The sequence below is a fragment of the Merops nubicus genome, unplaced genomic scaffold (assembly GCF_000691845.1).
Source record: "Merops nubicus isolate BGI_N331 unplaced genomic scaffold, ASM69184v1 scaffold102, whole genome shotgun sequence".
In the NCBI taxonomy this organism is placed as follows: domain Eukaryota; kingdom Metazoa; phylum Chordata; class Aves; order Coraciiformes; family Meropidae; genus Merops; species Merops nubicus.
The window spans coordinates 56,417-71,293 of NW_008595376.1; the positions used below are offsets into that span (position 1 = coordinate 56,417).

Here is a 14,877-nt window from a genome sequence, read left to right on the forward strand (position 1 = left end):
ATCCAATGCATTTTCAACTTACATTTGTACAACTACATGTTTTCATTTTGTACATATTCTTCTTAGGCAGCTTCAGTATTAAAGTAATTACTTCAAAATTTGTGCTCATACGGTCTGAAAAAACCCACCTACTTTTATTCTCTGTATTTATTATGTTATCTTGCATATTTTCTTTAAAAATTTAGAGCAGTTTAATGCAACTGCCAGAACTCTCTACAGTATGTGATCACAGGGTTTTGAGCATCATCAAGAACTTACTACGGCTCCTTGACTATCCTTCCCTTTTCTTCTCTTTCAAGAACCTTTTGTTCAGACTCAGATTTCTAAACCTAAGAAACATCAATACATACCCCTTAAGCAAATACAAGCTCTTTTATATAAAAACCTCTGCCTAAGAACTTTACAGCTAATAGCTTAACTTATCTATGTATAATAACATCCAACTAAATACCTGCAGACAAAAATGCACATATTATATGTCAGAATCAAAAAGGACATTGCTGTAAAAACTATACAACAGGAATAAAATCTGTAAATCAGACATTGTCCCCATCTGTGTTTCTTTGCTATATTGATTGGGAGACCCTAACAAGCCAGACTGATTAGATCAGATGAAACAGAGGTTATCAGGCTTTCTCTTGTCAAAGTCCTCTGTACCCCCATGTATTACCCTCTCATCAGATCTAGCAATTGTGTCGCCTGGGAGAGCTGGACCAGCTCAGGGAGTCAACAATCTAGCCCACAGAACTCACTCTTTGCTATTCACATAAAATTGCTAAATCTGACTAAATTGGGCAGACGAGACGATGTGATAAGGGGATGTGAGAGAGTTCCACATGGGCTCACATTTGGATGCTATCTGTGGGGACAGCATGGCAGTGTGGCTTTACAATTCACCGTAAGGACTGCAGCAGGGGAAGAATCCCCCAGTATGTGCTGGCATAAAAGGCTGTAGCATGACCTAACAATGCTCTGAATCAGAAATGGATTCTTCTGCCCCAAACAGGGCTTGAAATGTGGAGTCACTGAACAGACCTTAGCTGGATTGGAAAACAAAACCTTTACTGACAAATACCTATTTTACCTGCGTTTTTATCTGCAGATATCTCTGTGAATCCTGTTCTGGATTTACACTGTTTTAAAGAAGATTTGATGATTTTTATTTCTGCCTCAATTCTTCTAGTTCTTATGACCTGTATATCTAAATTTAATTCACACTCTTATTTTTTGCAGTTCTCACATTATTTATTTGCAACATATTACACGTTTTTGCCCTAGTACTCTGATTATTGAAAATGTAAATGCACTTGACCTTTAAAAGGCTTTCAGAGACATATAGTAACATTACATTGAAAACTAAATGCCAAATTCTGCAAATCTTCTCCTCCAGACAGGTGAGTTTTTTCCTAAATGTATCCAGTGGCTGACAACATTTCATGACTCTAACTGAAGAAAAAAGTTAAGAGCTCAATTTCGCTTGTTCCTGGCTATGCTCTTGCTGTATGACCTTGTGCAAATAACCTCTTGCTTGTCCACCTGTAAAACAGAGACAAGACTACACATCCACCTTATTGGTTTATTCTGAGCTTTAATGTTTATGAAGTATTATGAGATGCTCTGGGAAGTGCTACAAAGTGAAAAGGGTTATCAATCACTGTCAGTAAAACACAAGCTGCTGAAATACAGTGAAATCTGTCTTCCCTTCTCACAGGACATGTTCTGTCTTGTGCTGCGCTCTCTCCAGTATTTGCAATCTTAAAAGTATCTCAACATTGCAGAGCACAAGGAAGGATAAATATCCCTAAGCATTCTGAAAGACGACCAGAAAATATTTTTAGTTCATGAAGCAAAGCCTGTTGGAAAGGAGAAGCTTCTCTTCCAAATACCTGCTTGTTTTCCATAACAGGAAAAAAGAAAGAAAACTATTTTCAAGACAGGATTCCTAAATTACTTAAATAGCTAGACATTAGCTGAATGTAGCACTAAATAGAAATTTAAATACTTGGGTCTCAATTTTCCTTTCATTCATAATGTACTAGGTAAACTATAGTAAAATAATTACTTGCTTAATACTCATGAATTTCAGTGCAGCAGCTGAGACAATGTAGATAAATAAGATGATTAATTGAAACAGAATGAATCACAACAAAATATGTTGTTGTATAAGGTATGATTAACTCCACAGTGATTCATATCATTTCAGATAACAGAGCTTTTATCAAAGATGACTGTAAGGTTGGAAAATGATTTAAAAGCATTTTATCTTAGAGAGCCACTGCAGTTCACATGGGAGAGGGGAAAAGAAAGGAAAAAAAAAAAAGAGAGAAAAAAGAGGGAGAAGCAGATTCAGTGTCTGCCTTGGGCTATTTCAGCATCCTTCCCACAGCACATCTTTACAACATGCCATTGGCATTATCAACCACCCCTGTGCTAGAAACCCCCTCATTTTTCAGTTGGCCACAATTTATCAGATATTTCAATACTGAGAAAGTAAATTCTATGAATTAAGCAGCAATATTACAATGCCATAGTTTTCCTATCTTTGAAAACACAACACCTGCACCAGGAAATAAATGTAAAAATTCTACAAAGACATCAAAGAAAAACAAATATTTATTTTTCTTTCATTCAGAATTATAGTTTTTAATCCCCAGGCTCCCTCCAAATACTTGGTAGAAATCTTAAATATAGGTTTTAGAAAAAAAAAAAAAAAGTTGTTTACTGTAGTTTAGAAAAGCAAACACCAGCAGCAGCTGATCTTAAAAATCTCTACCTGTTAAAATAGAAGAGAGGATGAGATGTCTCCTTACAAAATTTTTTCCCACGTGTATTTAATAAACTGGGTCAGAATATCTGACTATGATTTTTAACTGAACTGCAGACTCCCTGGAGGGGACTGTGCAAACCTCAGTCTCAGTCAGGCTCCGAAATGAAGATAATTGCCCTCACCTTTGGGGCCAGTGTCTGAGAACAACTGAAAGGAGACCAGCAAGGAAAATACTGGCAAATAAACCGAAATGCAAAACACTGACACCCATCTTAATTTAATTTAAGAAGATAAAGGTTTCTTAAAACTTAACTCAAAATTATTAAAGACGTGGAAGCTGACAGTAAAGGCTGAACTCACAAGGAGGACAGCTTGCAAACAACCACTGATGGAAAACACGGACCAGTTCCAGCAAGCTAAAGACTCAAGGTCTCTCAAGGGCTCTTTTCATAACATACATGTAAGTTAGCAGTACAGTAAAAGAGCCTCTTCAAGACACTTGGTTTCAAATATGATCTAGTAGTTGGCTTCTAGTAATAACTTAAAACAGTCAAACATAATTTCAAATGCCTTCTAGATAATATTTCAAACAGAAACAACAATGTGGTGATATTTATGGCATGACCAGCTACCCTTTGCTATGTCCCTTACTTGTTGGCCCCATCTGATACAGAACAACAGACTGAAATGTTTGTCTCTCATTATTTACTGAAAGTCAAACTCTATATCCCTTCCTCCACACACCAAATTACATCTGCCACCTTATCTCCTTCTGTCTCTTACCTCCTGATCATTTCCTCAGAATCAGACAATTCACCACTGTAAAAGGACATTCAGGCAGTGTGAAAAACTATCTGTCTAGGCCTATAAACAGTAGCAGTTACACCAGTGTAAATTTAGATCAATTAATTTATGCCATTACGAAAGCACACTGCTTTAAGAAGAATCACCATGAGGCTCATTTATCTTACAAAGGTGATTATGTCTCATACAAGATTCTTGTGAGCTGTGGGCAGACTCCTAAGACTGCAGGTATCAGTCTGGCCCCAGGTGATAATCCAGCACAGGAAATTTGCAGGGGGGACAGAAGGTTGGCCCCAATGTCGTATGTCAATGCAACGTATCAAAATAGGCAGATTGAATGTTATTTACAAACATGTGTTATAGGTTACAGAAAGGGAATAGATCAATCTGTTTGGAAACTGTCACTCAGGTGTAAATCTTGGTGTGTTGACCAGAGTTTTATGTGAGACAACTTAGCAGCATTTCCACTCACTCCCTTGGTTAAAATAAACACAAAACTACAGTCTGACTACAAATTCAAAATCAGAAGCATGTTAACCACTGCTATCAATTTTAGATGTACTGGTTTTCCTTGCCATTAAAGATAATCTTCCGTGTAATTAAAAAAACTTGTCTTTATAAAGGCTTACCAAGGTTCTTAAAGGCTGTGACCAAACCACGTCTATTTGTAGGAATGTTTATGTTAGTATTGGATACCTCACTTGAAAATATTTTAAATGAAGGATGCACAGTATACCATTTTGGTATAATTTTAAGATGAAATAATGACAAGACACATTTAATATATTATTGCATACAAAAGCATCCATCTTTTAAAGCATGGGATTCATAACTCCAGAACCACCACTTAAAGCTACTGTCAATGCTTTTTAAAACACAGAAGTTTCTTTCTTTCCAGCACATTTGCTGTCACACCAGCATCAATTTCCTGATAAGCCTGCAGAAGCATCTGTCTTTGCAGAACTTCAGCTTACAAACCTGTAATTAATTTGTTCAGAGACTGCATTTTTAGAAGTAACAGCTCTTTACACTAGAGAAGGAAGAGGACTGAATTTCTAAGAACAACTGTCATCTTAGTTTTCTTTATTATATTCATGCTTCAGAAAAATCCATTATTTCTCTTCTACATAATCTCATCAACTTTTACTGAGAGTTGTACTCTGCATACTGCAAGCTATATTGTTTGTTTATGGCTTTCACAGTAAAGCAACAGATGAGGAGCTCAGCATGTCTGTAATTCTAAAGTTTTTAAATTCTGAAATTTCTCAGTGATGTCCTGCCTACACACAGGAAAAGAATCCAGAAGATTGTTACCACATCAGTATCTTAAATATTCCCAAGTCATGAAGAGCTGCCATATGCAGGGATGAATCATGCGAAAGCTTTGTAGCGTCCCCTGATTTCTGAAGACCTCTGCAGAAACCAAACTGCTATCCAGCTGCATGTCACAAAAAGCACAGACCTTTCCTCCCAAGCAGTAGGTCCTTCCCTGAGCCATTGTAACTCAGATCTTTTGGGGAGACTGGAAATTTGAGTTCAGACTCCTGTGCCCATCACTGACTTTGACGGGTGACGCATATCAGAGATATTAAGCTTTAGCTCTAAGTGGGAAAGTGGAAAGAGGTCTGGGAAAGAAACACAAGCAAATTTAGGCTCCTTTACTTGCCTAGTGTATTGTTGGTGTCTAGGAAACATTCCACTTCAATTTAAAGCTTTCCCTCCTTTGACCATTGTATTACTGCAAGTTACTTTGAGTTGTAAAGTATGTATTCTAAGGTGAGCTTTTACAGACAAATTAGGCAGCAGCTTGTGACAAAGCAGTTATCATCAGGAGATAATTGACCTTATTTGAGAGTTAAGGATCCTGAGGCAAAGTAGAGTGTGCTTAATCCTGGCAGGTTAATTATCCAGTGATTATGGTAGCTTGGAAGGTATTATTGCTGAGAACCATTTGCAAAATGACACTATTAAAAAAACCTTTAATTTAATAAAAATTAAAAGCAATGACAGTAATCAAGTTCTCCAGTCATGTATTGCTAGATAATGATTGCAGAATGCTCCTAATTGGGTAGCAGCAATGAACATACTATTATTCCTATTCTGAATGTTCTGTACTAAATTTGTTATATGTAGTACAGTTAGTAAGTATCAAAAATCCAAGACAAGATCTTATAGGTAGTTATAAAAGGGATTTAAACAAATGATCCAGTGGTCACTGAGCTAATGCTGAAACCGATACATGTAGTGAGTTGTTACCACACCTTTCAGTGTTTCCACTGCAGTTAAGGGTATGCTGGCATTTACATTCTCAACTAGAACATTTATTCTGAGAGGTTTATAACTTGCCCATTTTAATTACCATCTGGCTGAAATGTGAAATAACCAATCTCCATTCAGATGTAAATTTTTAAGTAGAAGATGTAATTTAAAATCACTTTGCCAATGGTTTTTAGTTTAGGAATAGCAACAATTTGGAATTTTGCTGCTCTTGGATGTTTTCGTATTAAAAACAAAAAATAAACAGCTCAGTGCTTTGCAATAAAATTGTATTGGTTTATAATGTGGAGTGAAGATAAATATAGGGAAGAACAAAAATCATGTCTAATGGTACTGTTTGTACTAATAAAGTAACAACCACACCACATAGTATGCCTTCCTTCTATGTTAGCTTACACACTTTCAGTATTTAACTAACCAGCAAAACTGAATGGAAATGTAGCAAAATGCAAAAGGGAATCACAATAAATGGGCAAAAACTTGCTGTTGGCTAGCTGAAGTGGTTCACTGCTCATCAAGGCATAAAGACAAAAAAAATCCTGAATGTACTTGTAGATGCATTGAATATAAGAGAGGAAAAAAAAAAAAAGAAAAAAGGAAGGAAGCTACTAAAAGGCAGAACATGTCAGAATGATCTTCTCTTGAGTTTTGCAACTACTTTTCACCACAAACCATATGCAGAGAGCAGAAATAATGACAATCACATGATACAGCAGCTACTAAAGACTACAAGTCCATCATGCCAAGAGTGTGGTTTCAAGTCACACAGAAATACAAGAGAATAAACCACTGCAAATAGCATTTCAACAACTCAAAAGCAGCAATGGCCAGCTTAAATAGCAGAAAGCAGAGACTAAAAAGTGACCAGGGTTTCAACTGATTAGCATAAGTAAAAAAGCATAAAAGGCTGGTACTCTGAAGTGTGTATATAGATATATGTATACTGTACTGCCAAGTTTAAGGATGATCTCTTAAGTTTAAATAGTATCTTTTACCCTGAAAGATACTAAAATGCTTCAGAAATTATACACACAGTGCTGGGAGTCTTTCAACTTCAATACACACAATGGTCCTATACAATATTTTACAACTGCAGGTGAGTAATACCATAGCAAATTGACATGACAGGAAATTAAGGTAGTCTGAATATTATTTGTAAAACTGGAATGTTGCCAGTATAGTGCATGATTGTGTATAAAGTGTACAAATATAAAAAAAGTAACAAAATATGTTTTACCTTCTGAAAAAGAACACTTAATGAATCACTGAGATCTGAATTCTCCTAACAGATCACAATGAGTCAGGATTTATATAAAAGCCCAGCAAGGTTTAATCCCAGAAGTTTCTATGAAGCCCTTTCACCCATACATTGATTAGAATTGGTATTACTTAATTTGTAAAGTCTGACAAGATTTTTCTGTTGAGATTATACTGCTGTTAAATCAAAATATTCAGTAGGACCTTTGCATGGACTGTATTGTGAAAGACAGAACAAAGGTAACAGTTGCCAATTTCAGCAAAATGTCTGGAAAATAATTCTGTATCATTAACTATAGTTAGAAAGGTTTTCCTTATCCTACTCCATCTAAAACCATTGCAATTTTCAATTTTCTTAATTCTATTTTTTTTTTTTTCCAATTCCTACTTCTGTAACTATGCTAACCCCTAACGTGGACGTGTGGACAATAGGGTAAAAACTGACTTGTGTTGGTGAAACTCCCTGTGTCACAATCACAAACAACCACTGACAGGAATAAGTCACTTTTCCATAATTTTCCTCTACTAATGTAGTTATCTTGAGAGATAAGCCCACATTTCATTTAGATGTGTCACACAGGGTTTTTTAAATCTTTTTCTGCTGAACAAACTAATAAATATTTTAGAGCACTTTCTGAAGTGGAAAAAAATCAAAAAGTGATAGCACTACAATAAGTGAAATCTGAATTAATTTGTCTATTACCATGGACTTCCAGGCAGAATTTCATGCAATCTGTCTGCCAACTGTTGCACAGCAAAGATAAGCCTTTCTTAGATGGACTGCCAGTCCATATACCATAAATCAGTGAGGAACAGTTCTAAATTAATTAACCATTTCTAAGTTTTCTGCTCCTACTTCTTCCCTAACAGTCTTCTTCCCCACAGAAAATGCTATTATTAGCAGCAGTATGGGAATGGAAACAAGTTACAGAACCTCAGCAGTAGCCCTTCATATGTTTTCTTCCAGGAGAAAGTTAGATGTGCTGGGTACATCATACATGTGGACAGTTATCATAAAGCAGCCAGAGTGTTGGGTACTTCATCTTTTAACCTAGAGTAACTTGTTCACATGTCTCTACACTAGAATGAGAAAGTTGTAAACCTCTAATAGGTCAAATGACATCTTGGGTATCTACTGAAATATCACAGTCCCATGACCATGGATTTTGTTTTCTAATGACATGTCAAATGATCAGTGTCTCTCTCTCTCTAAATACCAGGGGTCTAGGAAGCAGGTGCAGCTATACACAAGAGATAAAAATACTTCAATTACTTCTGTAAAACTCACCGTCTCATTTCCAAAAAGGACATCAACATAAGGCATGACTTTCATCATAGGCTCTTTGTAGAACTGGCTAATAAATGGTGCAGAAAGATTCAAGCTGAAGATCTTGTTGTTTGCAGAAGCCTGAGCAGCCACTTTTAACACTGCTTCCGGTGACACCGTCAGGAAGAATCCCTGCAAGCATCCAAACAAATCAAGGTACATTACTAATTTCATATTAGGAACCACATGAAGTACACTGCCCCTAGAAGCTCTCCCCCAACCAACCTTTGGCATAGAGATACACAGATAAAAACTTCCAGAAAATACTGTTTTTCCATTAATGTATTATGGAGGTGATAATCTGCATATGCCTAGAATCACAGCCCCTCAAAATTAAACATAACTCCCTACTCCTGCACTTCATGTAGTACACTTTCCCATGGCACCTAAGACTAAAGTCTGTATTTTAAAAGGTGAAATAATTCTAAACACCCCTTTTTAATAATAGAGTCAATCAGACTGTCCTGTTGAATTCCAAAGTCCAGTATGCTGGCTCTATACACAGCTAGGAGATTAATGAAATCCCTTTCATGAAAAATTATTACATTTTGTACTGAGTTTGTGTGGCAGGGTTTTGGTAGAGAGGGGGCAGCAGGGATGGCTTCTGTGAGAAGCTGCTAGAGGGTTCCCCTGTGTCTGATAGCACCAACGCCAGCCAGCTCCAAGATGGACCCACTGCTGGCCAAGGCCATCAGGAATGGTGGTAGTGCCTCTGTAATAACACATTTAAGAAGTGGAAAAAGTTACTGCACAATGGCAACTGCATCTGGAGAGAGGAGTGGGAACATGTGAGATAACTCTGCAGGCACCAAGGTCAGTAAAAAAGAAAGGAGAAGAAACTTCTTCTCCTTCTTTCTCCCCTTAAACAAACTTCTGGGCATTCCAGACACCAGACCAGAGATTCCCCTGAAGCCTACAGTAAGACCCTAGTGAAGGAGGCTGCTGCCCTGCAGCCCATGGAGGTTAACAGTGGAGCAGGTATCCACCTGCAGCTGGTGGGAGACCCCACACTGGAGCAGGTGGATGCCCAAAGGAAGCAGTGATCCTGTTGGAAGCCTGTGCAGGGGCAGGCTCCTGGCAGGGCCTGAGGACCCACGGAGAGAGGAGCTCACTCTGGGTCAGGTTTGCTGGAAGGACTTGTGAAGGACTTAGTTCTTTACACTAATGAATCAAACTTTGTATGTTTCATTTTTATAATCCTAAAAGCAATCTTACTAGCCATTCTCAAAACTCAGTGAATGCTCAGTGAATAATAGCAAGAGTAGCAAGTGTTAAATTTAAGGCCAGAGATGTCTAAGGCACAGTAGCAAACAAGTTTGAGGGGAGGGGGTCTGATAAATAAAACATTATCTCAGTCCCATCTGTAACGTCATCACCATGACACTTTAAAAGCTATAACAGTGGGACATCTTATTTTCCAGTTTTTATCCATATTATTATGTCTTTCGATCACAAAATATCTGTATTTTTATCCCGCATACTTCAGCTAACAGATCATCTGACGCATTCTACTCACTGGAAAAAACAATATAATGAAGAGTCTACAGATTAAAGACTACTTAGAAAGTCTTTCTATTTATTTCTCTTTACTCTGTACTCTCCAGCCTAACAAATCCATGACTGATTTAGAAATCTGGGCATGATATGCTACATGACAATAAAAGTCCAAAGGTTACAAGATTGTTTTGTATCTTGTGGAATTACTCAGTACCTTGAATGACTGGAAGCCTGTAAACATCCAAGCTTCTTTGCTATTTTTACATTCTGAAGAATTAAAATGAACAGTTTATATAACATCTCATCTCCATAACAGTCACTACCATCTTTCAGTTTTTCATTTCATGAACAGAGTTCATTTTTAAAAATGTTCCAAACACAAAATAAAAACCTTTCAAGGTTAGCATGTTGCCAGCTGTGGATAAATCACAGATTGCTATACAGTAAATAGTAACCTGGTCAAATAATTAGGCTTCTTACCAATTTTAGACAGAAAACTTCATCCGAAGTAAAATACATCTGATTGTAATTTAAGGTACAGAACACTATCCCCATGGGATCTAGCTCAGGCCTGCATCCAACTCCCTTTTCCTTGGAAAGGCAACATAAAAGTACTGAGATGCAGATAGGAGAACTTGCTTTTTAGATCCTGAAAAGTAAAGGCCAAGAATTCTCAAAGGCTACAGCTCTGTCTTCTGGGTTTCCTAAAAACCACTTCTGACATTTAATTCTTCCAAGATTTAAAAAAATATTTTTATTTAAATAACTATTTGACATTAAAACATGTAGAAACGAAGAGTTATGTGAATGAGGACTTTTGCTAAAACTTTGCCAAGCATAACAATTCTTTGCAAAAATAGTTGTAGCAATATAAAAAATAAGTTGTAGCAATGTAATTCACACAATGTAGGAAGAAAATGTACAAAATCTGAAACGAACATATCTGGGTTTAAAGAAATCTAATTAAACCCATCTCCTTCAGTATATAAATTGAGTTTGTCTCTACTTTCAGTGGAATTTCAGTCACAGCTATGGCCAGTATAGTTACAAGAACCCAGCTTAAATTTAAATTACAACTAGATAAGCCACAGACCATGTTATTGCAGCATGCCACAATTTTGCAGAGGAATGAACTCCCCTAAAACAAACAGGTTTTCTTATGTCTCGCTAGGATTTGCAACAAAGTCACTCTATGGCTCCTTCAGAACCAGAGCCTGCATGCTCTTGCAGCTGCCAGAGCTTTTGGTCCAGACAGACACATGCAAAAGAATGGCTAAGTCAGCTACAGCCATCTACTCCAACGGCTGCTCACCAACTTCAGCTCTGCCTGTGAGAATAAGCACAGCTCGGTGTCACTGGTATACAGACTTTGTGTTTCACTAGGAAGACATTCTATTCCCACTCACAAAAAGGTTAAAAGGCCCCTCAGAAGATATTCTATACCCATTTACACACCTCAATCTACATCTGAGAGAGTTTTGGGAACTTTTTCACCCTCCAAGCTCAAAGACATTTTAAAATAACTATGAGAAAAATAGATGTGATAAAGGATGAGAGAGTTTATATACAGAAATTCCAATGGCCTGGGAAACTGAAGTTGCATATGAAATGAAATTACTATGTATGTATCTATTTTTGAGAAAGAATGCTGTGCATAAAAGGACATATGGTAATTTGATAGTGCAGTCAAAGAAAGTGAAAGGCAGCAATACTGTACTAAGAAAACCTATTAAACATCAAAGGCTATCAGACTACTAGCATCATGCAGTATTCCTTTGGCCTGGACTGATTGAGACTGAGCATACCAGATGCTACTGCTTCATGATGTGCCACGATTTTCTGCTGCTCAAAACATGATGAGTCTTTCTTCTATATCAAGAAGAAGGTACCATTGTACCACAAGCCAGAGAGCAAGGCTGACACTAATCATACACATACAATAATACATACACCACAAAAATAGGATGATAGACTGAATTCTTTACATGCATGTTTGGATGTACACGTGTGCAAAACACAAGGACATTTTTCTGTAAAGCAGTCCTGTTTAAATACAGTCCCCTTTAGTGGAGAAAAACATTTTCCTTGGGGGAGAAAGAGGAAGGAAAGAGAAGAAACAAGAAAACCAGATTTGTGTATTGCAGACTCATGGCTATGGGGCACACAGTAACTTGTTTCTAACTTAAGAGCTTTCAAAAATCATTATTAAGATGCACATGACAGCAGCAGACAAAGTCAAGAGAGAATATCATATTAATCTCACTTTTACAATATTTAGGAATTCTTTGATACACTTTGTAAATAATGTGAGGGTCCTTTGAATATGGGATAGTCTCTTACACTCAAGTCTTTTTTATAGACATTAGCATTACCAGAAGGATTTGGTGGGTTTAGACACAAACTGTCTTTGCAAGTCATCACACTCATTTTTATCATGTGCAGACCCAAAATGTTTCTTCTGACCTACATTAAGCTCATATTGTGCTAGCTATAGCAGATGTCAAGGCAGCAAATTAAGGGTGTCAAAAGTATCAGCAGCACGGAATCAGTGTTGAAGGACCTCATGAAGCCACAACAACTCTAGTTTTGGTGAAAGTAATTCTCTATAAGGTGTTCTGTCCAAACTGAGAAGTCTTGCCATCGTTTGTTCACAGGAAATAATGTGCTTGCACTGAGTTAGCCTGGATTACATACAGGTAATGTTTGCACAATGAGAATTTTTTTTTTATTAATTTTTTTTTTTTTTTAAGCCAGTAAGTATTTCCTTGGAGCCAAAACTGAAATATGTGACCCAGTATACATTTAGACAAATCCAGGCCAAGATGATAACAAACAGCTTTCCAACTTTGGAATTACTGTTGTTTAACAGCATAGAAACAATGTCTGCACAAGAGTATAGAGAGATACCAAAAAAACCCAGGATTGTTTTCAAACCTACTACCAACTAAAATGAATTTCTCCCTTCTCTCAAGCTCTTCCTTGCCACTCCCATTTTCAGAGACAGTTACATGAAAATAACTTTATCATATGAGTGACAGGACTTTTAACCATGATATTCAGGGCTGATTTTGAAATGCCATTTGGTAACAATGCAAAATCAATAAATTACAAGCATGAATAAAAATATTTAACTTCCAGAAACACACATACAACAGTCTGCTGCCATTTAACATGAATTATGTTCTGTGAATATGAAAGGAACACATAATTTAATCCAAAATTATTTTATAGCAAGCATATACATAAAAATGCAATTATGATGACATCACACTCTCATTCATCGAAAAGGGTGAAATTTTTCAGGCACATAGAAAGTTTTACAGTTACATAGTGACAGTCCTGATAAATACCATGGTTCAGTAATGCCCTACAGAAATCCTCTAACTTCAAGTATTCCAGCAGTTCCAGTAAAAAAGTGATGTTGCTAAGGTGCCAAAAGAACTTGCTCTGTTAAATGACAGACACAACCAAGTCAGAGTGTTTGGACCTGGTTAAGTTTCAGATATTCTGTACACAAAGAGATTTTTGAGAACACACACTTGGGCAGTGAAGACTTCCCTCAGCTCTCCTTTGTCATCAGTCTCATATGCTGCAGTCTAGCAGAAGTACCAGGGCTTGGAATGAGTGAAGCTGCAACACATGGCCACTCTTGGGACGGAGAATGAACCACCAGGTAACTGGTCCAGGTAGAAGAACTGACACAAGGCTTCCAGGTGCCCTTACAATGTGAAGAAACTGAAAGACTTTTGTCTTCTAGCCTCTGAATTGCATGGAGCAATTATTTAATGTAATAAATTTAATGTACATTAATAACTAATTAATATAATTAAATCTACAGATAAGGTACACTCTATGTCCCACCCAGTGTGAGACAAGGCAATGAAACCGTCTTCCTTCAGAAAAGGAACCAGAAGTCATCTTTTTAGAACATTCAGGAAAAAGCTCTTCCTCTGTCTTAGTACTTGTGTGAGTTTAAAAGAGCAGGGAACAATGTGAAAACTCTTTAACACTGAAACATTTGATCATAAGACTTGGAACGCACAACACTGGTAAGTTCATCGACTTACAGACCCCTTCTTCCTCTGAGTTTTGAGCACTTTTATTTATTACATTATTTTCCTTAATGAGGTATAACAGAATAGTAGCAAATAATAGAGATATTAAAATACTCAGGATGTCGAAAAAAAACTCCAGAAATTACTAACAAAACTCTACAAATTAAATAAACAACATGACCTTTATTAATGAAGGTGCTTGTGCTTTAATTAGTTTTTCACTTTCTCTAGGAAGGACAAAAGCTTTAACCATCAACTTCAGAAATGTTCATCCTGTAAATTAGTGAAACACATGAATGTTATTTTAATCTATGTACCTATACATCATGTAATAGATCATTTAGGAACTTAGAAAGTACCTGCACAGTACCAACTGCATTGTGGAACTATATTTTATCTTGTAGAGATCAGCAAGTGGTTACTTAATGAAACAAAACCCACTGCTTTTCATCCAGTTTCTACTGGAGACAGTTGTTTTAAATCAGGAAGCAAGGACGGGAAGAATGCAACCATTTCTCTGAGTAATTGTTTTGGCTTGTTCCTGTACGCATTGTTTATTTTTATGAAAGTATTGCTTTATAACTGGAAAATGACTAAGCTGTAAACTATTGTTTTATCATTCTGAGTGGCCGGTGTTTCTGTTTTTGATAAAAGCCAAGTTTCAAACAGTTTTCAGTAACATCGGAAAAAACCTAACTGTCAGTAAATGTGCTTATATTGACCGTGACATTTTCCTCTATGATGGTGCCAACATGTCAGGAGGAGAGGATCGCTTTCAGACTTGAACAGCTTCTTTGTTGCCGACGTGAACTCTGATTGCTGCCATATTAGCATCTATCAGATTACTACAGTAGCAGCAAACCTCCAATATTTGATACTATAAGTTAAAAACA

General features: G+C 36.8%; 1 protein-coding gene across 1 annotated transcript in view; it reads right to left on the minus strand.

Moving 5' to 3' along the window:
- The window catches only part of ADK (adenosine kinase), a gene marked incomplete at its 5' end in the record, with an annotated part of 137,282 nt that overhangs the window by 54,675 nt on the left and 67,730 nt on the right, over positions 1-14,877 (minus strand). Inside the window, one exon of the mRNA XM_008936002.1 lies at positions 8,394-8,564. Within this exon, the coding sequence (XP_008934250.1) occupies positions 8,394-8,564 (171 nt within the window). The remainder of the gene's footprint in view (positions 1-8,393; positions 8,565-14,877) is intronic.